This window comes from Notolepis coatsorum (genome assembly GCF_963971535.1).
Source record: "Notolepis coatsorum genome assembly, chromosome: 5".
In the NCBI taxonomy this organism is placed as follows: Eukaryota; Metazoa; Chordata; class Actinopteri; order Aulopiformes; family Paralepididae; genus Notolepis; species Notolepis coatsorum.
The window spans coordinates 134566158-134589430 of NC_140169.1; the positions used below are offsets into that span (position 1 = coordinate 134566158).

Below are 23273 nucleotides of genomic sequence, written 5' to 3' on the forward strand. Positions count from 1 at the left end.
AAAAACAAAAACTGCGGTACTTTCATGCAACGACTACGCCCTGTCCCTGCGCGCGCTCACTGCAGAAGTTATTGTAGAAGAAACAATAACTATACACGATATCACTGCAGAATATGTAGGGTTAGACTACGGCCTGATCGCACTGATGCAGGGCAGCTATTTGAGCAGAACAATCACATTTGCCTTGAAGGAAGAAAAAAATAATGATCCACTATCATTCTTGCCCGTGGCTTATTATTGTTCCACCGTGATCCCACTCCAGACATAACAGTGTGTTCGCCTTCACATCCTCACTGGATTCACATTCAGATGTCATCATTACTGCCCCCCCCCCCCCCCCCCACACACACACACACACCTTAATGTTACCGATTCATTCCCTCTATTATACCAGAGAGAGATACCTCACTCACTCAAGCTACTTCCATTTATTTCTACGTCATTATTATTGTTATTTATCCCCCCGCAAGCATTCCCTCCTCGCTCTCACCCTTCAGGACCCCAGACTTGGCTTCTTCGATGGACTGGTAGATCTGGTTCTTATCAGCCAGCTTGGCTCTGGTGGCCTTGTGTTCGGCCTCTTCCTGCTCCAGGCTCTGCTGCACAGACTTCAGCTCGAAGGTCAGGTCGATCTCCTGGTTACTCTTCTCCTGTCAAACCCAAGAAGGGAAGAACCGTGGTTAGAACCACGGCTGGAGGCGGGAGGAGCGCACTGTTGTTCCAGCTATGAGTCTCTCTAGACCACCGATGGCCAATAAAACACATGGGAGGTCTGTAGTAATTGCTATTCACATTCGCTATTGTGGAGCTGAGCCAAACTGTGGAACACAGATAACCATGGTATGAAAAACACGGCCGTGTGACTATTTTTTGCCCTCTATGACCAACAGAGGGGCCACTGTTGAAAACATTTCTATCCCAGTCAGGTCATCACTCGATCAATGATTTGGGCAATAAACGACTGGAATTCGAGATTGTCGTTACCGGGCTGTTTTCCCGAGTTATTATGTTCAAGCTCCCGTCTGTGTGAACGTGTTCGGTCGTTACCTTCTCCAGGTCAGCAAGCTTCTGCTGGAGCTGCTTCTTCTCCATCTGGGCGTCGGAGAGAAACGACTTCACCCCCTTCACCTCCACCTCCAGGACAGCGAAATGCCCTGCGATGGAGGGATGGGATATGGAGAATAGGGAAGGAAGGAAGAGAGAGAGAGAGAGAGAGAGGAGAGAAGAGAGACAGGGAGAGAAGAGAGAGAAAGATAGAGACGAAGAAAGATTGAGTGTGGAGACGAGACAAGGCTTTTATAACATCAAATTGGTGCAGAAATGCAGAAACTACAGGGAAATATTAGCATCTGCTCAGTTGAAAACATACTCGATCCCAGGTGAGACATGACCTAATACACCTGCACACATTCTGCCGTCTGCTGCATCAAAACAACACTCTACTTGTTTGTTTTCAGCTCCACCCTAATGGAGACTTTTACTACCAGGAAAATAAAACACCACGGCTAGCAGGACACGATTGCGTTACGACGATAGGTCTGCAAGGACCCACCCACCCACCCACCCACCCACCCACACACACACACACACACACACACACACACACACACACACACACACACACACACACACACACACACACACACACACACACACACACACACACACACACACACACACACACACACACACACACACACACACACACACACACACACACACACACACACACACACACACACACACACACACACACACACACACACACACACACACACACACACACACACACACACACACACACACACAGAGTAGTCCTTTACCTTGTAGGGTCCGGTCAATGTCCCCACAAACACATTTTCCCCTTGTTTTCACAATGGTAGAAAAAAAAAGGGACACACACGCACACACACAGCTGGCTCTGGCCTAGCGTTGGCGTTTACAGACTCTGGCTTCAGTCATGGCTACTCTGAGCCTTTTTGAACACATGTTTCCATCTATGATCAGATATTTCCCAGGCCTGGTCCAAAACAAGAATCCACATCTAAAAACCCTACGCTGCTTTTAAGCTCCGCTGCAATTCTTTATTTTATTTAATTTTTTTCATGCTACACAATGGACAGCCTGTGTGATCGGAAAGCACCCGCTTCACAAGCCTCCTACAGTGAAAGCACTCCCGTGTAAAGAGACTTCAGCTCCGACTAGTCCGGCGAAGACTCAGCAGCGACAGTAAAGGACTGAGATTGTACAACAAGGCATGTGTGTTGCGTGTACATGTATGTTATCATGTGTGGACTTGTATGTTATGTGTGGACTTGTATATTATGTGTGGACTTGTATATTATGTGTGGACCTGTATGTTATGTGTGTACATGTATGTTATGTGTGGATTTATTTTTTATTTTTTTTATTTATCCTTTATTTATCCAGGAATGTCCCATTGAGATACAAGATCTCTTCTTCCAGGGAGTCCTGACCAACACAGCACACAACAAGTTTCAACATAAAACAGGGCATTAAACAAAAAACATACAATTCAAATATAAATACAGAGGGTCATTTGTGCAGTGGCAAGGAGCATAATCACATCAACAATAGCATCAGGTAAAACAGTTACATGTTTCATAAAGGGCTAATCGTAGCATACCTTTAAAAGCATTCACAGTAGGAAGTGCCTGTAGACAAAGTTTCACTTGCAGCGTATTCCATAAAAAGGGAGCATAGTGGGAGAATGCAGCTTTACCAAGCTCTGACTGCATCAAAGGAACATTTAACAGCATCCCATTTGCTGCTCGTCTGGTATTAAAAAAGCAAGTATAAAAGGACAGAAGTCTGGAGATATATAAGGGCAGCTTACCTAGCAATGACTTAAGGATAAAAATCAACATGTGATTTGTATGTTATGCGTGTACACAGGTATGTTATGTGTAGTGTACAGGTATGTTATGTGTGTACAGGTATGTTATGTGTACAGGTATGTTATTATGTGTGGACTTGTATGTTATGCGTTTGTCTTTAAGCAGAACTATCCAAATGGTTTTACCAACTTTGCTGTACTTGAAGTGTTTACCGTGTGCAGCTATATTATCTAGTTAAATACAAATATTTGGTCGGGACTCAGAATCGGCAGATACTCAATAATAAAATGACTCAGATCAGGAGCCAAAAAACATAATCGAGACATCCCTAGCTAGAAGCTAGGTCCCCCCCCCCCCATAATCGACAATGTTGTACGTCTTATACGTTATGTAAATACTGGAAAATGTTACATATACAAAACACAACATCCACAGATGAGGTCCGAGTGACATATATGACATGCAACTAATTACAGCAATGTTGAACAGCCAAGCCATTTGAAACACCTCACAAGTCATTTGAAACACCTCATAAGTCATTTGAAACACCTCATAAGTCATTTGAAACACCTCAAACATCACTTGAAACACCTCACAAGTCACTTGAAACACCTCACAAGTCACTTTAAACATCACAAGTCATTTGAAACACCTTACAAGTCACTTTAAACACCTCACAAGTCATTTGAAACACCTCACAAGTCATTTGAAACACCTCACAAGTCACTTTAAACACCTCACAAGTCATTTGAAACACCTCACAAGTTATTTGAAACACCTCAAGTCATTTGAAACACCTCACAAGTCACTTTAAACACCTCACAAGTCATTTGAAACACCTCACAAGTCACTTGAAACATCACAAGTCACTTTAAACACCTCACAAGTCATTCGAAACACCTCACAAGTCATTCGAAACACCTCACAAGTCACTTTAAACACCTCACAAGTCATTTGAAACACCTCACAAGTTATTTGAAACACCTCACAAGTCATTCAGTCCCAACACTTCTACTTATGGTCACTTGACACACTGCATGTCTCCATTCCGTATTGATTTAGAGAAAATGTTCAAGTATTTACATAAATGTCTACCATGTACAAACCTAGCTTCCAGCAAGTGTTCTCAAACCTTTGACTGGCACTGTAGGTATGCATGTATTTAAGTAAGCATGTATTTATGTATGTATGTATTTAAGTAAGTATGTATGTATTTATGTATGTATGTAATTATTGATGTAACCCAACTGTTCCTCCACAACTACTCCCGAGACCGTCGCTGCAATAAGAAGAACGTGTAAACTTGCCTGGTTCAAGGTTAAGCAAAATATACCAGTATCAGCTGTGCTGGTCCACCGAGCCCTTAACCTTTTTGATCTCATCAAAGACAGTTCCATACATTATATATAATAAGGCTTTGATTTGGGGTAGTTGGAAAACTACCCCCGCCCCCTGAATAGAACACTAATACCCAATAAGGTGCTGCCTATTTGGAATAATACTGATAAACGGAGGAAGTAATACACTCCTCTCCACTTGCTGTGAGATTTATTAACACGCCAGCGTTTCAGCTATATCACTTTTCATCTGCGTGTGAAAATGAAAGGCAACCCCCCCCCCCCACCCACCCACCCCGCCCCCCCCCACCCCCCCCCACCCCCCTACCGAAGCGGCCTCTGAACAGACTGAATTACTCTGACTTTTTAACACCCTGATGAAAGCAGTGCAGTGGAAACAATGGTGTACCAGTAAATGCCACAGTGAGTTGAGAAGTTTGAGTGTGTAATATATTTTCCTTTTTTCTTAATTAAATTACTTGTTGGCACATTATTGGGGCGTGTGTTCTATTAGTCTACTGGTGGAGCCCTGATCCCCGTCCTTAAAAAGCCGCTATCTGGAATAGTTAGGATTGTTCTGGAATGAGGGTTGTGTGTAGACTCAACCACAGTGGAATAACTCAACGTCCACAACGGTAAATAAAATGATGCAATTTATTCCACGTAAATCGCCCGTGGTCCGGTCTCTACAACACGATCCTCATTCCGAAACCATTTAGACGGCAGGCCTTTAATAAAACTCCAGCCTATAGATGGTCTCGGCGTCTCACCCTGCAGGTCGGCGACGGTCTCCGCCCCGAGCCGGCGGTCTCTCTTCTCGGCCTCCAGCTCGGCCTGGAGGCCGATCATCTGCTGCTCCAGCTCCATCTTGCAGTTGTTCAGCTGGCTGCATTTGTCCTGCAGCTCCCTGAGGCTGAGCTCCAGGCACTGGACCTGCTTCTGGGCCTCCGAGTGGCTCTTCTTCAGCCTCCCCGCCGCCTCCTGCTCAGCCTGGAGCACGGCGTTGGCCTCCTCCAGCTAAAGAGTAAAGGTGCCATTTTAAACTCGTATTTAGACAGAGAAGATGTAGGCTCGTTTTTCCAGTAACACCTTTTACTTTTATTTTTGTTTTGTTTTTATTCTATTTATTTTTTGGGCTTTCTGTATTTTTCACCCATCCCAATTTAGTCGTTATGCCAATTCCCTTCCTGGTCATTGCACACATTGCCCCACTGTCGGCCTGGGGAGGGTGTAGAACAGGGCTATTCAACTGGCGGCCCGCGGGCCAGATCCGGCCCGCGGGATGATTCTGACCGGCCCGCCAAAGATTACATGATAATAAATTTTTTTTAAAAAAAATTAAAAAAAACATTCTTTTTTAATTTTTTTTTTTTTTACTTTTTTCTTTTCATGTCAACGTTAACACGCACAATTGAGCCAAAATCCACTCAATTAATGACAGATTTCATTGATAAATTGAGGTAAAACTTTGCAAGTCGATTTGATGAATTTGACATGTCCAGAGAATTGATGCATTTTGTGAGCAACCCATTTGCCAATGTAGCTGCTATTTCCACAAAAGGACAAGAGTTCCTTGCATCACTTCACATTGATGAAGGTCTCCTGCAACTTGAAATAATTGACATGCAAGCATCATCTGCTCTGAAGCAGGCACTTGAGAATGAATCCACCACAACATTTTGGATAAAGTGTATTCATGTCAAGACATTCCCCAAAATAAAAACGCTGGCAATATCTGTGCTTACAATGTTTGGCTCAACATACACCTGTGAATCCAGTTTCTCTCACATGAATGCCATTAAAACAAGCAACCGTGCCTCCTTGGCAAATGAGCATTTGCATCACTGTTTGCGGGTAGCCCTCACTTCCTATGAACCCTCTTTCTCTGCCATTGCCCAGTCAAAGAAGTGCAATCGCTCTCATTAGATGTGTGTATGTAGGCTAGGCCTGTCTGCCCCCCACCCCCCTGATGTTTGAGAGTTAAGAGTGGACAATAAGTGCTAATAAGATGCTGTGATTTGCTGTTGTTGCACAGACATGAAGCACTTTTTCATAAGCTCAGCTGCACTATAAATGTGTTTTTTTGTTCAAGTGTTGATGTTAGAATGTTCAGATGCACATCATGCACTCGTTTGTTTTTTATTTTATTTTTATATTGAAATGTTGAAGAGGAGATGTTGCAGTTGTTGCACAGTCATAAATGAAGCACTTTTTGCAGGAGATGTTGCAGATGTGGCACATAAATGAAGCACTTTTTTTGAAAAGTATACTACTTTTGCAATGTAGTTAAATAAAAGTTGTGAAAATGTGGTTGGGTGTTGTGTCAAGTGTACATATATTCATAGCACGGGGAGGCGCCGTGGCAGTCCGGCCCCTGGCCCCTTGGGTTTCTGACAATGTGGCCCCCTGAACAATTTAGTTGAATAGCCCTGGTGTAGAACTACCACATGCCTCCTCCGATACATGTGGAGTCGCCAGACGCTTCTTTTCACCCGACAGCGAGGACACATACCTCACCGGCTTCCCACCCGCTAACACTGCCAATTGTGTTAGTAGGGACGACTGACCAAGCCGGAGGTCACCTTTTACTTTTTAACACAGTTCCACACATTGACCCCTGGGAGCTGCCCAGTAACCCCTCTATATACACCTGCATATAACCCATATCTCTGTATGATGATGCTGTATATATATATATATATATATATATATATATATATATATATCCACACCTGTCTGTACTTAACTGCACATAAGCCCTTTACATATCTGTAGATACTAGATCTAGATCTCATGCTGCACACGCTCAAGGAAAGGTCACTTTAAGAATAGTATAGTATAACTTGAGATTGTATAATATAGCATTGTATAGCAGTGTACATAAAGACTCAGTGCCTCATCCGTAGCTAACAGTGTATTGCACTACCACAGGACCTAGCATGTCCTACCATGCTCTGTAAAAACGATGTACATATACCGATATGCCCTACTTTGATGACTTGTATTATTGCACAATGTCGTTCTATTCTTATTATATTATTCGTATTGTATTATGCACAATCGTTGCGGGCAAGACCCCCCGCTTTCATTGTATACTTGTATGCCGTGACAAATAAAACTCTTGACTTGACTTGACTAGATCTGTACATATCTTTCTCTTACTAGTTACGCTGCCGGCCAGTATGACTACTACCATACTGTCTTTATACCTGTATCACTGTACATATGATGAATGAATGAATTAATTACTTTTATTTATATAGCACCCTTCACAGCTCGAATGCACAGGGTGCTTTACACTACAGCTTAGTATATAAAACAAAACAAAATCAGAAATAAATGACAACAGACAGCAGTTAAAAAAAACATTGAAACCAGATAAAAAAGTAGAATAAAAGAATTTAGATAAAATCATCAGTCACTAATAAAAAAAAAAAAAAAAAAAAAACTATAGGAACAGTGAGGACAAGAAAGAGTGCCTATGTATGACCAAAGGCCTGTCTAAACAAATGTGTTTTTAGTTGTTTAGTTGATACTACAACTCTGTACATACATCTGATTAGCACTACACTCATTAGTACTGATTTGTATATTTTGTACCCAGTTTAATGTACATTGTATATTGCTGTCACACTTTACTGTTACATTTGCACTCTGGTTTGGATGCCAAACTTATTTTCGTAGCACTGTACTTGTGCTGTATGATGAGTCTGACAATACATTTAAATGTAATCACATGTAATCTATCTAATCACAACCACAGTCCTCTACGGTTCTCCACTGTTGGTGGTTGGGGACCGCATGCCTCGCTAAGGGCCGTTTGTTGAGGGGGAAAGAGAGTTACTCATTTTATCGGCTGGTCGGGATTCAAACCAGTGACTTCAGGGATCTACTGATATAGACACAGGTGTCTGATATTGAGCCAATAACAGGCTAAAATAGGGCCTGATCAGGAGAATTTCCCTGATCAAACTAAGAGCCACGTGTAAAATGTCAGCAAGTCAAAGCGAAGCAACTTGATTCTATGCATTTCTGACACATACGCATGTTAGATCTCTCTGATGATGACACATCTCATCTATCAATGTCATAATATTTGTGAACCCAGAATTCATAACCAGAACAGCTCCAGATTTTACCCAGGTAACATTGCAGATTGGATCTCTCTCTCTCTCTTTTTTTTTGCATGCCGTTTCTCCTTTTTCTCCCATCCCCCAATTTTGGCATTATGTCTGCACTTTATACATCTATATATTTATAGAGATTTGAATGACAATTCTGCTTATTCTATGCCCGTCTATAATTATGCAAATTTTATGTTAATTTTATGCCCATCTATTTTGTGTCTATATCACTGCCGTGAAGCACTTTAGGCTGCAATTCTTGTATGAAAGGTGCTATACAAATACAGTTTTTTATTATTATTATTATTATTATTATTATTATTATTATTATTATTATTATTATTATTATTATTATTATTATTATTATTATTATTGTAGACTGAAGCGAACAGCTCCTCCTCACCTGTCTCTCCAGGTGGATGTTCTTCTCAGTGGAGATCTGAGAGTTCTGGTTCCTCCTCTTCAGCTCCTCCATCTGGTCCTTCAGGTTGTTCACTGATTCAAGGTCAAAAACAAAGTCAAGCGTATTAAACACGAGTTAATATTCGGATATTACGCAGGATACGCACAAGGATTCCAATATACCGTTTAAAATAGCCAGGATAAGCTCATATCCTGACTAAGAGAAACCACACAATAGCCGGGATATGTTAATATATCACTTGGAACACTGAGGCATGTAAACACATTTTGCCATTGGGGTTTAGCGTTTACAGTTCCGTCACCATGGTAATATTAGCGACATTCTCTATGTACAGTATATTATTAAGTGATTGGCGTATGATGATCCATATATAAACCATACCCTGTTGTAAGACCTTACCCAGGATCTAATCTAGCATCTGGAATGTCATGTGCGTATAAACCCATTCGCTGAGATGTGCTGGACTGTGGCATCTCGAGTCAACAGCATCCCACATGTACATTAACGGTGGAGGTCTGTGAAAATGATTGACACTAGCAGGTCCTCACGTTCGTTCTCCAGGCTGCGCTTCCTGTCTGCCTCCATCTCCACCTTGCGTAGGCTCTCAGCACTCTGGTGTTGCAGCAGGGCCCTCTCCCTCTCCAGCTGCCTCAGAGAAGACTCCACCTTCTGTCTGCTGTTCATCTGGAGAGGACGGAATTCACATAGAATACACAGCCTAAGTGTTGTGAAGGGCCAGATTAAACCGAATATATATATTTATTTATATATATATATTTAATTGTATTTGTATATTCTCTAATATTCCCTGATATCCCTTGTATATTCCTTGTACAATATGCATTGAATATCCATTCTAGCCTACTGAACATCCCATAATAGTCTCCATTCTACTATTGGTCGAGACCTTGGTGCCAGGCTGCCATACCCCTCAGACCCAGTTCAAACGTACCGCTCCACATGTACGAACAAGTCCTAGTTCCGCGTAGGAATCTGGCTACCGCACCACTAATGGGACTATTTGTTCATAGTGCGTATATATACTGCGCTACTAAAGTAGGACTTTCTTTTCAGTCCAGTTTCTTACCCTCCAATAGAGTCACAGACGTAAAGCCTCCCCGCGACGCCACGTGTGGGAGTAAGGCCAAGTTCGCCTACCATCGGTATTGAGACATCGTGTATATTAATATTTGAATAGTCATATTTGGCACTATATCGTCGAGTTGGACGTAGTCTATTAAGCTAATAATAGTCTGTTAATATATAGTGCTTCGTGCGGTGAGAATACTACCGTAGTCAGCACCCCATCGTTTCGGGCAGAGAACTGGCTGCTTACCCAGGGTGGTTGACCCCATGTGAAGCTGCACCCGAGGAGCCCCAGAGCCGACGAGCGAGTGGACCTGTATACCGGATTATTCTACCGACGACAGCCCGCCTTCCCAGGCACGGATTATGCTTTGTATACTTTGATTATTCCATGGATAAAGACCCCCGACACTGCCGTGTGTTGGAACCCCCCCCCCTGGAGAGGACGCAAGGTGAGGAGACGCTCTGCAAGACGAGGTCGCTTCACGTCTCTCCCCCGTGGACCGGAGAGAGCCGGCCCACAAAGAGTCCACCTGCTTTCATCTGTGGTCCAAGGATCGCCGGCGCATTGAACGGCACTACAGTGGGTTCACCTGGGATACCCTTGGCCGGACGAGGCAGCCGGATTCTACCCCCCCCCCCCCTCCTACTCCTGTCGGCTTACAAGCGACCGGATTAACCCCCTCTAGTGTATCTAGTATATAATCATTAAAGTATCATTGCTGTTATTCCTTAACTATTCCAGGTCGTATATTTACCACCTGCGCCTTCAGAGATTGGACATTCTCTATTGATATACCGACGAATACTCTTTGCCATAAAAGTGCATACTATTTCAATTCATAAATGTAATTAAGTGATTAAGTGCTTGTTCTACACACCATCGCTGTGTAGAAATAAAGACCTGTTTCGACTTCGTACATTTGTGTTGGATCCGTTTCATCTACGTGAGAGTGTTTATGATAATATATTTATGCCGTGTACTGGGTGGCCGAATATTAAGTACAAAGGTAGTGGTAGTAAGTATCATATCTAGTAATACAGTCAGGGAATTGTACCCCTCAGTTACAATTGGTCCTTCGAGCCGGAGGGTAATTAGTGTAATATTAATATAGTGTTATTAATATTGAAATGGCCTATGATGAACACTCCACGAAACGATCCTCCTAACCAACGCCCGCAGCGCGAACGACGGCTCCCTCAGTACTTAGAGGCTTACGCTGTCAGTCAACAACCTAGTCTTCTACTAACAGTAAACGCGGTAAAACTAGAAAGTAAAAGTATGTCTAACCCCAACGCCCAGACTACCCCGACCATAGAGGCCCCTACGGGCTCTAATGTAACTGACCAAGTTCACGGTGGGGACCAGTGGGAACCAGACATGACTTCACACCCCGCCAGTACTGAAGAAGTAGTCCCCGATGAGTCCCGGGAGGAATACAACGCTACCGAGAGAGAACTCGGCACGGAAGAAGACGGGGAGAGCACCGTGGAGATAGAACTCCAAGGCTCCGCAAGGAGTACCCCGAGGGAAGGCTCCCCTATACAACCGCCTTCTCCCAGCGAGGCAGAGAGGACCCTACAGCAGGCCTTCCTCATCAGCCTGAACGCCGCTGCTGAACGCGACCGACTGCAGATCCAGCAGCGAAGCGAACACGAGCAGATACGTCTAGAAATAAGACGCATTCAGATGGAAGAGAATGTGGCCCGAGAACGAGCCGGTGCTCAACGGGACGCAGCGCGCGACAGACAGCAGTCGCAACTAATAGAACAGCTGATCAGACGGACAACACCCTCTCCCTCCGCCAGAGGCTCCAGGAACTCGTCTAGACACACCTCCAGGGCGGCATCCCCTAGCCGAGTAAACAACCCTGAACTTGACCAACAGACGAGGTCTATACCCCCCACAGACCACCTCCCCCCACCGGTCCAAGCGAGACCTAGCAACCGGGAAGGAGCAGCATATCCTGTGGAGAGGCTAAACCAGAGACTACAAGCACTGGATGACCTAACTGAAGACGAAGAGGAAGAGGAGGAGAACCACGCCCGAAGACAGCACAGTACTCTACCGGACCAGGAGGCCCGGTACAGCCCAGGCTATACTCCCGCGGAGCTGCGCTACAGACCCCCGACTCTATACCCGGGTGAGCACGACGCACGACCCGCACCGAGGAACAGCACCTGGACAAGCGGGCCATGGTACACTGCCGGTACCAGCCCATACCAAGGAGCGGGAGGAGACTCGCCTAGGAGGCCTCTCCCCCAACGCTCGCCGATGTATCCACAGTCAGCGTCATACATTGGCACGCCTATGGTACCCGACTTCACCCAAGAGAACCGGGCCCAGTATACAGAACTCCGCATGTGTCTGGAGACCATGTTGGTGGATGTATTGGATGAACGCCACAAATACGCCATCCTACTGAAGCACTTAAAGGTACCCCGCGCACATAATATAGCGCTCGCCTACGCGACTTCCACCACCCCATACACAGCAGCGCTGGTAGCATTGGACCAGAGGTATGGGCGCATATGGGATTACGTGATCCAGGAGATCCGACACATCGACCGCTTACCCCCAGCAATAGACAATCGAGCACTGGACGACCTGTCCATCAGAGTGCAGTCCCTGGTAGGGATGTTGGGAGCGCAAAGAGAGAAGGGGAGGCATGAACTTTACGCCAACTCAAATGTGGAAAGGATCCTGGAGAAGCTGCCGCCCGCTCGTCAGGAGCGCTTTAGGCGGCAGAGGGACCACAGAGACCCGAATGGCCCCGAACCGAACCTCCTCGATCTAGCAGACTTCCTGGCGAGAGAAGTCAGCAGCCTACGGCTAGATACATTCGGACGGAGCACCCCTGGCTCCAGAGAAGGAACCAGACGACTAAATGATGGAAGAAGATCGGTGACTGTGATGCACCAATCGGAGTCAGTACCGAGCAGCAGGAGCCACAGTACCCCCTCCAGAACGGAGAAGTGGAAGATAGTGTGCCCCTACTGTGAGAAAGAACACTGGCTAGCGCAATGTGACTCCTTCCCCAAGCTGAACGCGGAGGAAGCAGGTCAATGGATAAAGTCCAACAAGCGCTGTTTTCGCTGTGCGCGCTCACACATGGCAGCCGAATGCCGCTTAAAGAAAAGGTGCACCAAGTGCGATGGAGCCCATCTGGACATACTTCACGACAGTAACAGACGGCGCCCTTCACCTGCACCATCCAGCCGCAAAGCGAGCGTCATGTACATCGATCCCGCCAGCAGCAGTGGAGCCCGAGTACTCCTAAAAGTAGTGCGTGTGACACTAAGCTACCAGAATAAAGTCCTGGACACTTACGCCGTCCTCGATGACGGGTCAGAGAAGACCCTGCTGCTCGCCTCCGCTGCGGCCCAGCTAGGGCTGCGGGGAAGCGAAACCCAAATGACAATTCGGACAATAAGACGAGATTTGAAGACGATAAAGGGCGAGAATGTCTCATTCTCTATCGCAGCAAGCGGCCAGCCTGAGCGACGGTACCAGATTGCAGACGCTTTCACCAGCCAAGAAATAGGACTGTCGCGGTACACATACCCCGTCGCCAAGCTGATGGAGAAATATGCACATCTGCGCAAGTTACCGATCCCGCTCATAGACAATGCTATGCCGACCCTGTTGATAGGCTCCGACCATGCGGACCTCATTGTCCCGATAGACCGGGTTCATACCGGACCCCGAGGCTGTCCTGCAGCAGTCGAGACCCGTTTGGGATGGACTCTCCAAGGCCCGCTCGCCAAATCTCTCAACCGAAGTACAGCCACTAGATGTCTCCACTCCCGAGTCACAGAGGGAGAAACCGCACTCCTGCAACACGTAGAGCGGCTATGGACCTTGGAACAAATGCCCTTTAAGAACGGAAAGAAAGACATTCGCTCTAAAGATGACATTTACGCAATTCACCTCCTCGAGACAGGGACCAAGAGAGTCCCGGTCAACGGCGTGTTGAGATACGCCACGCCACTCCTGCGGCGAGAAGGAATGCCTACTTTCCACGCCAAGACAGACGCCACAGAACGGTACCTGCTGAACACGGAGCGGCGCTTAGCCAAGAACCCCGCCCAAGAGAGTGTATACCGCGCTGAGATTGAGAAGCTCATCACAGCGGGACACGTCACAAAGATGGACATTAAAGAGGCTGACCAGACCATCACAACGGTAAAGACCGCATAGTATTTAACTGCAGCTACCAGATCGGATCCCAAAATCTAAATAAAGAGTTACTGCCCGGTCCCACACTCGGCCCCTCCCTACTCGGCGTTCTACTCCGCTTCCGCCAGGAAAAGGTGGCCATCAGCGGGGACATTAAAGGAATGTTCCTGCAGGTGAGATTAGTAGAGGCGGACAAGCCCCTGTTACGGTTCCTATGGAGAGAGAAGCCAGGAGATGAGCACCCAGCCATCTACCAATGGGAAGTCCTCCCCTTCGGAACGACGTGCAGCCCCTGCTGTGCGACATTTGCACTACAGAAACATGTAGCAGAGGACCCAGCAGCGGACGAAGAGGTCCGACACAGCGTAAAGAACAGCTTCTACGTAGACAACTGTCTACAAAGCCTTTCAACCCAGGAAGAAGCCGAGGCTCTCCTGATTAAACTCCGCGCCTCATTGATCAAAGGCGGCTTTGATCTCAGGCAGTGGGCCAGCAGCGATCCGCAAGTACTGCGCAGCCTCTCCTCCGAGGACAAGGCAGCCAGCAGCGAGACCTGGATGGCTACAATCCCGGGAGAAGCCCAGGAGATGACCCTGGGATTGGTGTGGCGATTCAAAACAGATTCGCTTCACTACAGACACAAGCCCCTGACTACGGAGCAGGGAAGGCCGGCGGCGGCGCCGACCACCAGACGGAGTGTGTACACAACACTCGCCCGACAATATGACCCGCTAGGATGTATTCTACCGTACACCACCAGGGCAAAAATGATTGTACGAGCATTGTGGGACAAGGACCAGGGCTGGGACGACCCCATTCCCGCACACCTTGCATCCACCTGGAGAGAGTGGGAGATGGAGCTCCACTCACTCCCAGGCGTTAATATGCGCCGAAGCTACTTCCCACCCACGGTGAGGCCAGAGACATGTAAAATGGACTTACACGTCTTCAGTGACGCCTCAGAGGTCGCATACGGATCAGTAGCCTACTTGCGGGCCCAAGACCAGGGGGGAGAGATCTACACAGCATTTGTCCTCGCCCGCTCGAGAATAGCCCCACGCAAGCAACAATCTATCCCACGTCTAGAGCTCTGCGCAGCCCTAGCCGGAGCGCACCTAGCCACGCTCATCCAACGTGAGCTCACCATACCGGTGTCTAGAACAATCCTGTGGTCAGATTCCACGACGGTACTCGCCTGGATCAAATCGGACTCATGCAAGTACAAAGTCTTCGTGGGAGTCAGAGTCACCGAGATTCAAGACTTAACCGAAGAGTTAACCGGAGAAACAGAGTGGCGCTACGTTGATACAAAACAGAACCCAGCTGACGTCATCACCCGGGGGATGCCCCTGGATGACCTCACCCGTCGCAATGTCTACAGTGACGGCCCCGCATTCCTAAGACTCCCGGAAGGACAGTGGCCCATGCCTATCCCGAGGGAAGCAAGTCCAGAGGAGGTGGAAAATAAGAAGTCTGTGTTCTGTGGATTGAGCACCGTAGCCTCCACCGACCCTAACATAGACGATTGCACGTCCATAGAGAGTGCACAACAAAGAACATTCCTGCGGTACCACCCGGAGTGCAAGTCCCCCGCTGATATGTCAGCAGCTAACTACGAGGAAGCAGAATTGCTTCTACTGCAGCGAGCCCAGAGAGACTCGTTCCCCGATGAATTGGCCTGTCTACAGGGAGGAAAGCCCGTCCCATCCGACAGCAGATTAATTCACCTGGCCCCCGAGAGCGACGCTCATACCCTCATCAGAGTGGGTGGTCGCCTACGCAGAGCCCCCAATCTACCGGATGACATTAAATACCCGATCGTATTGAACAGCCGACACAAGGTCACAGAGCTGATTATAAAGAAATACGATGAGGATGTACATCACGCAGGAGCAGAAAGAGTCTTCGCGGAAATCAGACGTCGTTACTGGATCCTACAAGGAAGAGAGGCGGTACAACGCTTCCAGCGAACATGTCTAGACTGCCGCAGCCCAGCATACCAAGGATGGCTGACCTTCCTCCATGTCGCCTCCGAATCGGTGACAAGCCATTCCACTCAACGGGTATGGACTGCTTTGGCCCGCTGCACATAAAGAAAGGAAGAGGAACCGAGAAGCGGTGGGGTATTGTATTCAAATGCATGACCACCAGAGCGATACACATCGAGCTTCTCCCGACCATGAGCACAGACTCATTCCTTATGGCCTTCCGAAGATTCACATCACGGAAAGGAAGACCGTCTACCCTATTGTCCGATCATGGGACAAACTTCAAAGGCGGCGAAAGAGAGCTGAGAGAGAGCTTCCAAGCTATGGGCCCAGAACTTAAGACCCACCTCGCTCCAGCACAGGTTGATTTCCAATTCAACCCCCCCAACACACTCCTGATGGGGCGGCTAGATCCTGCATTACCCCAGACAATGTACCGGCCTGAAGAAGCGAACGGCCGACGAATGTGGAGGTACAGCCAAGTATTAGCCGACAAGTTTTGGAACAGTTTCCTACTGCACTACCTACCGTCTCTACAGACCCGCCAGAAGTGGGTAAAGGAGAGAGACAATTTGACAGAAGGAACAGTCGTCGTGATTATCGATCAATCACTGCCCAGAGCTATGTGGCCGGCCGGCCGCGTAAGCAAAGTGATCACCGGTGCCGACGGCAAGGTCCGAGCAGCTGAAGTGCTCGTCCAGGGTCGCACTTACACCCGTCCCGTGGCAAGGCTCATAGAACTGCCTCGACTCCCAGACACAATCGATGATGACCATGACCCTACAACCCTATGACTTTGTGAAGTTGACTGACCCCTACAGCAAACCCTTATGTGTAAATAGACAACGCGATTAATCTGTCTCTGTTTAACTGATTAGGTCTGGGACCTATTCAGGGGGTGGCTGTTGTGAAGGGCCAGATTAAACCGAATATATATATTTATTTATATATATATATTTAATTGTATTTGTATATTCTCTAATATTCCCTGATATCCCTTGTATATTCCTTGTACAATATGCATTGAATATCCATTCTAGCCTACTGAACATCCCATAATAGTCTCCATTCTACTATTGGTCGAGACCTTGGTGCCAGGCTGCCATACCCCTCAGACCCAGTTCAAACGTACCGCTCCACATGTACGAACAAGTCCTAGTTCCGCGTAGGAATCTGGCTACCGCACCACTAATGGGACTATTTGTTCATAGTGCGTATATATACTGCGCTACTAAAGTAGGACTTTCTTTTCAGTCCAGTTTCTTACCCTCCAATAGAGTCACAGACGTAAAGCCTCCCCGCGACGCCACGTGTGGGAGTAAGGCCAAGTTCGCCTACCATCGGTATTGAGACATCGTGTATATTAATATTTGAATAGTCATATTTGGCACTATATCGTCGAGTTGGACGTAGTCTATTAAGCTAATAATAGTCTGTTAATATATAGTGCTTCGTGCGGTGAGAATACTACCGTAGTCAGCACCCCATCGTTTCGGGCAGAGAACTGGCTGCTTACCCAGGGTGGTTGACCCCATGTGAAGCTGCACCCGAGGAGCCCCAGAGCCGACGAGCGAGTGGACCTGTATACCGGATTATTCTACCGACGACAGCCCGCCTTCCCAGGCACGGATTATGCTTTGTATACTTTGATTATTCCATGGATAAAGACCCCCGACACTGCCGTGTGTTGGAACCCCCCCCCCCTGGAGAGGACGCAAGGTGAGGAGACGCTCTGCAAGACGAGGTCGCTTCACGTCTCTCCCCCGTGGACCGGAGAGAGCCGGCCCACAAAGAGTCCACCTGCTTTCATCTGTGGTCCAAGGATCGCCGGCGCATTGAACGGCACTACAGTGGGTTCACCTGGGATACCCTTGGCCGGACGAGGCAGCCGGATTCTACCCCCCCCCCCCCCCCCTCCTACTCCTGTCGGCTTACAAGCGACCGGATTAACCCCCTCTAGTGTATCTAGTATATAATCATTAAAGTATCATTGCTGTTATTCCTTAACTATTCCAGGTCGTATATTTACCACCTGCGCCTTCAGAGATTGGACATTCTCTATTGATATACCGACGAATACTCTTTGCCATAAAAGTGCATACTATTTCAATTCATAAATGTAATTAAGTGATTAAGTGCTTGTTCTACACACCATCGCTGTGTAGAAATAAAGACCTGTTTCGACTTCGTACATTTGTGTTGGATCCGTTTCATCTACGTGAGAGTGTTTATGATAATATATTTATGCCGTGTACTGGGTGGCCGAATATTAAGTACAAAGGTAGTGGTAGTAAGTATCATATCTAGTAATACAGTCAGGGAATTGTACCCCTCAGTTACACTAAGTAACAAAACGTGGCAACTATGGTTAAAAGGCTATCCGTCCATCTGTCCATCTAACCATCCATCTATCCATCCATCCATCTAACCATCCATCCATTCATATATCCATCTAACCATCCATCCATCCTTACCTCCTCGTCCAGTTCTTTGACCAATTTCTCTAAACGACTGCTGGTATTTCTGGGGAGAAAGAGAGCGATGAGTAAATTCTAGACCTGTACCAAGACTTACCGTGACACATGCAGAAACATGCAGTGATTTACCGTGAAGACACATGCAGAAACATGCAGTGATTTACCGTGAAGACACATGCAGAAACATGCAGTGATTTACCGTGAAGACACATGCAGAAACATGCAGTGATTTACCGTGAAGACACATGCAGAAACATGCAGTGATTTACCGTGAAGACACATGCATAAACATGCAGTGATTTACCGTGAAGACACATGCATAAACATGCAGTGATTTACCATGAAGACACATGCAGAAACATGCAGTGATTTACCGTGAAGACACATGCATAAACATGCAGTGATTTACCATGAAGACAGTTAAAACATGCAGTGATTTACCATGAAGACAGTTCAAACATGCAGTGATTCACCATAAAGACAGTTAAAACATGCAGTGATTTACCATGAAGACAGTTAAAACATGCAGTGATTTACCATGAAGACCGTTAAAACATGCAGTGATTTACCATGAAAACAGTTAAAACATGCAGTGATTTACCATGATTCATGAAGACAGTTAAAACATGCAGTGATTGACCATGAAAACAGTTAAAACATGCAGTGATTTACCATGAACATGAAGACAGTTAAAACATGCAGTGATTTACCATGAAGACAGTTAAAACATGCAGTGATTCACCATGAAGACAGTTAAAACATGCAGTGATTCACCATGAAGACAGTTAAAACATGCAGTGATTTACCATGATTCATGAAGACAGTTAAAACATGCAGTGATTGACCATGTAGACAGTTAAAACATGCAGTGATTCACCATGAAGACAGTTAAAACATGCAGTGATTGACCATGTAGACCAGGGGTCAGCAACCTTTTTGACATGGAGTGCCTGTTTGAAATATAGTTGTAACTAGTGTGCCTCAACAATATTCCATGCATCGTAATATTTTTTTCTCATAATCAGGTATTTTTAATGATAATTTTACATTATTACATCATTATTGTTATTGTTATTATTAACAATATTATTATGATGGTTGTATCAACCCTAAATCTGAGTGGGGGGGGGGGGATGCAATGCAGACAAACAGCTGCATACAGTGCGACCATTTCACTCACATTTGCCCATTCATTTTTGGACACATCACACACCATTGGTGTGTGTACTGTACGTGTGCTGTCATAACTCCACCTACATGCCTAATGGAGAACACCAGGATGTGAATGGAGGGTGAATGTGAGGTATATCGTGTAAATAAGTTTTGATTGATCGCAAGACTACACTGTAAAAAAAATATAATAAGTTACCAGAACTTACAAATATTGAGTTCAGTTACTGTGCATTAAGGTTTTCAGTTTTCAATCCATAATAAGTTAACAGAAAAATAAGTACACAACCACATTATTTCAACCTAATAAAACTATGTTTATTGTCATTGTTTTAAGAACACAAGTTGACTTGGTAATACTCACATTTTGAGTAAAAAAATGGCTTAACATGTGCAATGTTCAATGAAATAGAAAAATAAATAATAAAATTTGTTGATTAATCCCACTGGTCACAATGGTGACCGTAATAATGTTTTTGTTATAAGGCTCTGCAAATGTTACTGAATGATGTAGCAATGTATTTCCAGCTAAATTGAAATAATAAACGAATAAAGGGTCTCAATTAAATATGTGGTAGTAAAAAGAACCTGTGGGAGGATTTCAACAAGATAAATGTGACAACAGTGCAAAATATTTCACTATAATATTTCAAAGCAAAAAAAAAAAAAAAAAAAAAAAATGTTTTAATGCTGCCCCCTGTGCCTATGCAAATGCCCCCGCGTGCCTATGCAGGCACGCGTGCCTAGGGTTGCCTACCCCTGATGTAGACAGTTAAAACATGCAGTGATTCACCATGAAGACAGTTAAAACATGCAGTGATATGTACTGTTAAACACGCCTTACTTGCACTTATGTTCCAACTCTTCTTTTGTCTGCACCTCATGGCTAAGCTGCTCCTCCAGTCGATGGAACTTCTTCTGCAGCTGAAGAACAGCAAAGAACATTATTAACATCTAAAAAAGTGGGCCTCAACCTTTTCTGGGTCAACGCCTCCCTATCTGACATCCAGGTCCCATAACGCCCCCTCAACCCCCTACACCCAGTGAGAATGTAATTGTTGGCTCTCAATGTTGATGCTTATGATTACTTTCCTATTTTGAAATTCTCAGGCATTAATGTTTCTATTTGGCTCAGTTTGTTGGGTCAATTAAGACCGTTGGTGTTGTGTGAAGACGTCAAACAATGAGTAGGGACTAGGGATGTCCGATATTATCGGCCTACCGATATTATCAGCCGATATCGGCATTAAAATGTGATATCGGAAAATATCGGTATTGTTTTGTTTTTTTTACATTTCTATAACCTTTATTTACCCAGGCAAGCAAGTAAGAACAAATTCTGATTTTATTTATTGTCAAAAGTATGCATAATGTTGTGTTAATTCCATAACAAGAGATATGTAATGTTAATTACCTGAAATTATTCCATTTTTTGTGGGGGAAAACCCTGCATATATCGGTATCGGTTGATATCGGTATCGGAAATTAAGAGTTGGACAATATCGGTATAGGTAAAAAAGCCAATATCGAGCATCCCTAGTAGGGACCCAATAAAATATTTTTCTCAAATAAAACAGTTTCTCAATTCAGATTTGTACTAATTTCACTGTGTATAAATTAAACATTACAAAAAGGAAACCTTTTCGTTGTTAAAAAGTGACCCTGTTTTTGAAGGGATGTTGGTTGTGCTTCACTGCATGCAGGCTCCTCTCTGGTTCCAGTCAAGTTATTAAAAGAATGATGAGAAATCAAATAAACTAGCGCCCCCTTTGAGCATCTCAATGCCCCCCTTTAACAATGCTGCACCCAGCGCCCCCCCAACACAGATACCACCCCAAATTGTGAAACCCTAGCCTAAACATTCATTATCATCAGTCTATTCTCTACTTGACCCTTAAAATAAAGGAAATTCCACTCTGTGTGAGAGTTGACATGGTCTGCTGCCTTGAGGCTGTCCTATCAGTATTTATGACCACCATGAGTGACTTTCTCCCACGTTGGAACCGTGACCGTAATCTATGATGTCATGCTGACGTACTGGTGCCGCCCCCTTGACAGTTGATGGACAGCTGACCTTGTGAACACAAGAGAATGTTTTTATAGCAGTGCTATCAGAAGCAGTGTGGAACCCGAAAATGGAGTCCTAACCCTGTGAGGTCATCCTGGGTTACTGTAGCACTGGTTTCCCTAGACATGGATTGAGCCTCGTCCTGGACTATGCATTTTCTTCCAATAGAAATCTCCACTGAATAGAGTTCTCAGGGGAGGACTGGGCTTAATCTATGTCTTTTCTGTTTTCCTCTATTGTCCAGTTCGTTCACAATGGAGTGATACATGACATCACAGGTTGTACGATGGAGCTGACCACTCCCCGGCGCCTGTGGGAGATGGTAGCAAGTGCTCACCGACACAGAGCGACTTCTCGTATATCATATCAAGAGTGCTCTGGCATTACATTCCATCCTGTAGTCGTGGAATTGAAATCAGGCTGAAAATGCACGTTGGCTGCTCTCTCCGCGTGGTAAACAAACATCAACACGAGACACCTACCTCTCCCTTACTGTCGGAGCAGCGCTCCTCTTCCTCACCGATATCCACACAGTCTCCAGTACCTTTCTCCCTGCTCAGCAGCCTGAGAGAGAGAGAGAGAGAGAGAGAGAGAGAGAGAGAGAGAGAGAGAGAGAGAGAGGAAAAGAGAGAGCGAGTAGAGGGATATAGGAAAAGAGAGAGAGAAAGAAGAGGGAGGAAAAGAGAGAAAGAGAGGGAAGAGGGAGAGAGAGAGAGAGAAGAGAGGGATAGAGGAAAAGAGAGAGAGAGTGAGTCTGGACTCTGGAGGGAGTGAGTGTACCTGGTGCCATGCCAGTACACATGCCAATGGTGCCAATCTCCCTCTGCCATCCGAGACCCCGCCCTCTGCCACTAGGAATGGAACAAGTCAGTCCAACGACTCAATGCTCATGATTATTTAGGGAATTTATTTAAAAGACTTTGACTGGCGGTTCGATTTGACTTTGAATAATTTCTATACTTTTATAATATTCTTTATTTTTTTTAAGGGTGACCGGTATACAAATGTGATGCGATCGCTTCAGTAAATAAAAAAAAAAATCTCATATATGCGATTAAAAAACCTTACAACAAAGTTCAGCTCACAGAAAAAGTCCAGTTCCATTTTTTCACAGACGCTGGATTTTCAAGATCATATCGTGGACGTTCTCTTGTCACGATATATATATATTTTTTTTAACTCCACCTCTCCGCATTGCGTGACATGTCCTACTCTCCCAGGTCTATAACGCCTCTTCACTAAAATACTGTAAGAGCGGGGATCGGGTAGCAGACTTTATCATAGGTGGCTTTGAACTAAAAGTGTCTGAACAAGGCTGCAGTGTGGGGCAGGAACAGGCGTCCAGTGTCTGGACAGGCTTAAGACATGGGTTATGGGCGTGAGGCCCTTTACTTTCATTCTTACCTCGCTCAAGCCGTCGCAAAAGGGGGCTGACCTTAAGCCTATTTCCTGGAAGTACAGAGGCCCTAACAAATATTGACACTTGCGGGAACTACGGGGATGCGACGATACCGGGTGGGATATCGGGTTGATACCGATCTCTAAAACCAGGGTTATTGTG

At 45.6% G+C, this 23273-nt stretch overlaps 1 protein-coding gene across 1 annotated transcript in view; it reads right to left on the reverse strand.

Moving 5' to 3' along the window:
* The window catches only part of LOC311229304 (rho-associated protein kinase 2-like), a 105692-nt gene that overhangs the window by 24521 nt on the left and 57898 nt on the right, over window positions 1-23273 (reverse strand). Inside the window, exons 10-17 of the mRNA XM_084315378.1 lie at window positions 22195-22276; window positions 20489-20568; window positions 18472-18520; window positions 9292-9427; window positions 8723-8814; window positions 4966-5212; window positions 1048-1154; window positions 491-650 (exon numbers count right to left, since the gene is read on the reverse strand). Coding sequence (XP_084171504.1) covers window positions 491-650; window positions 1048-1154; window positions 4966-5212; window positions 8723-8814; window positions 9292-9427; window positions 18472-18520; window positions 20489-20568; window positions 22195-22276 — 953 coding nt within the window. The remainder of the gene's footprint in view (window positions 1-490; window positions 651-1047; window positions 1155-4965; window positions 5213-8722; window positions 8815-9291; window positions 9428-18471; window positions 18521-20488; window positions 20569-22194; window positions 22277-23273) is intronic.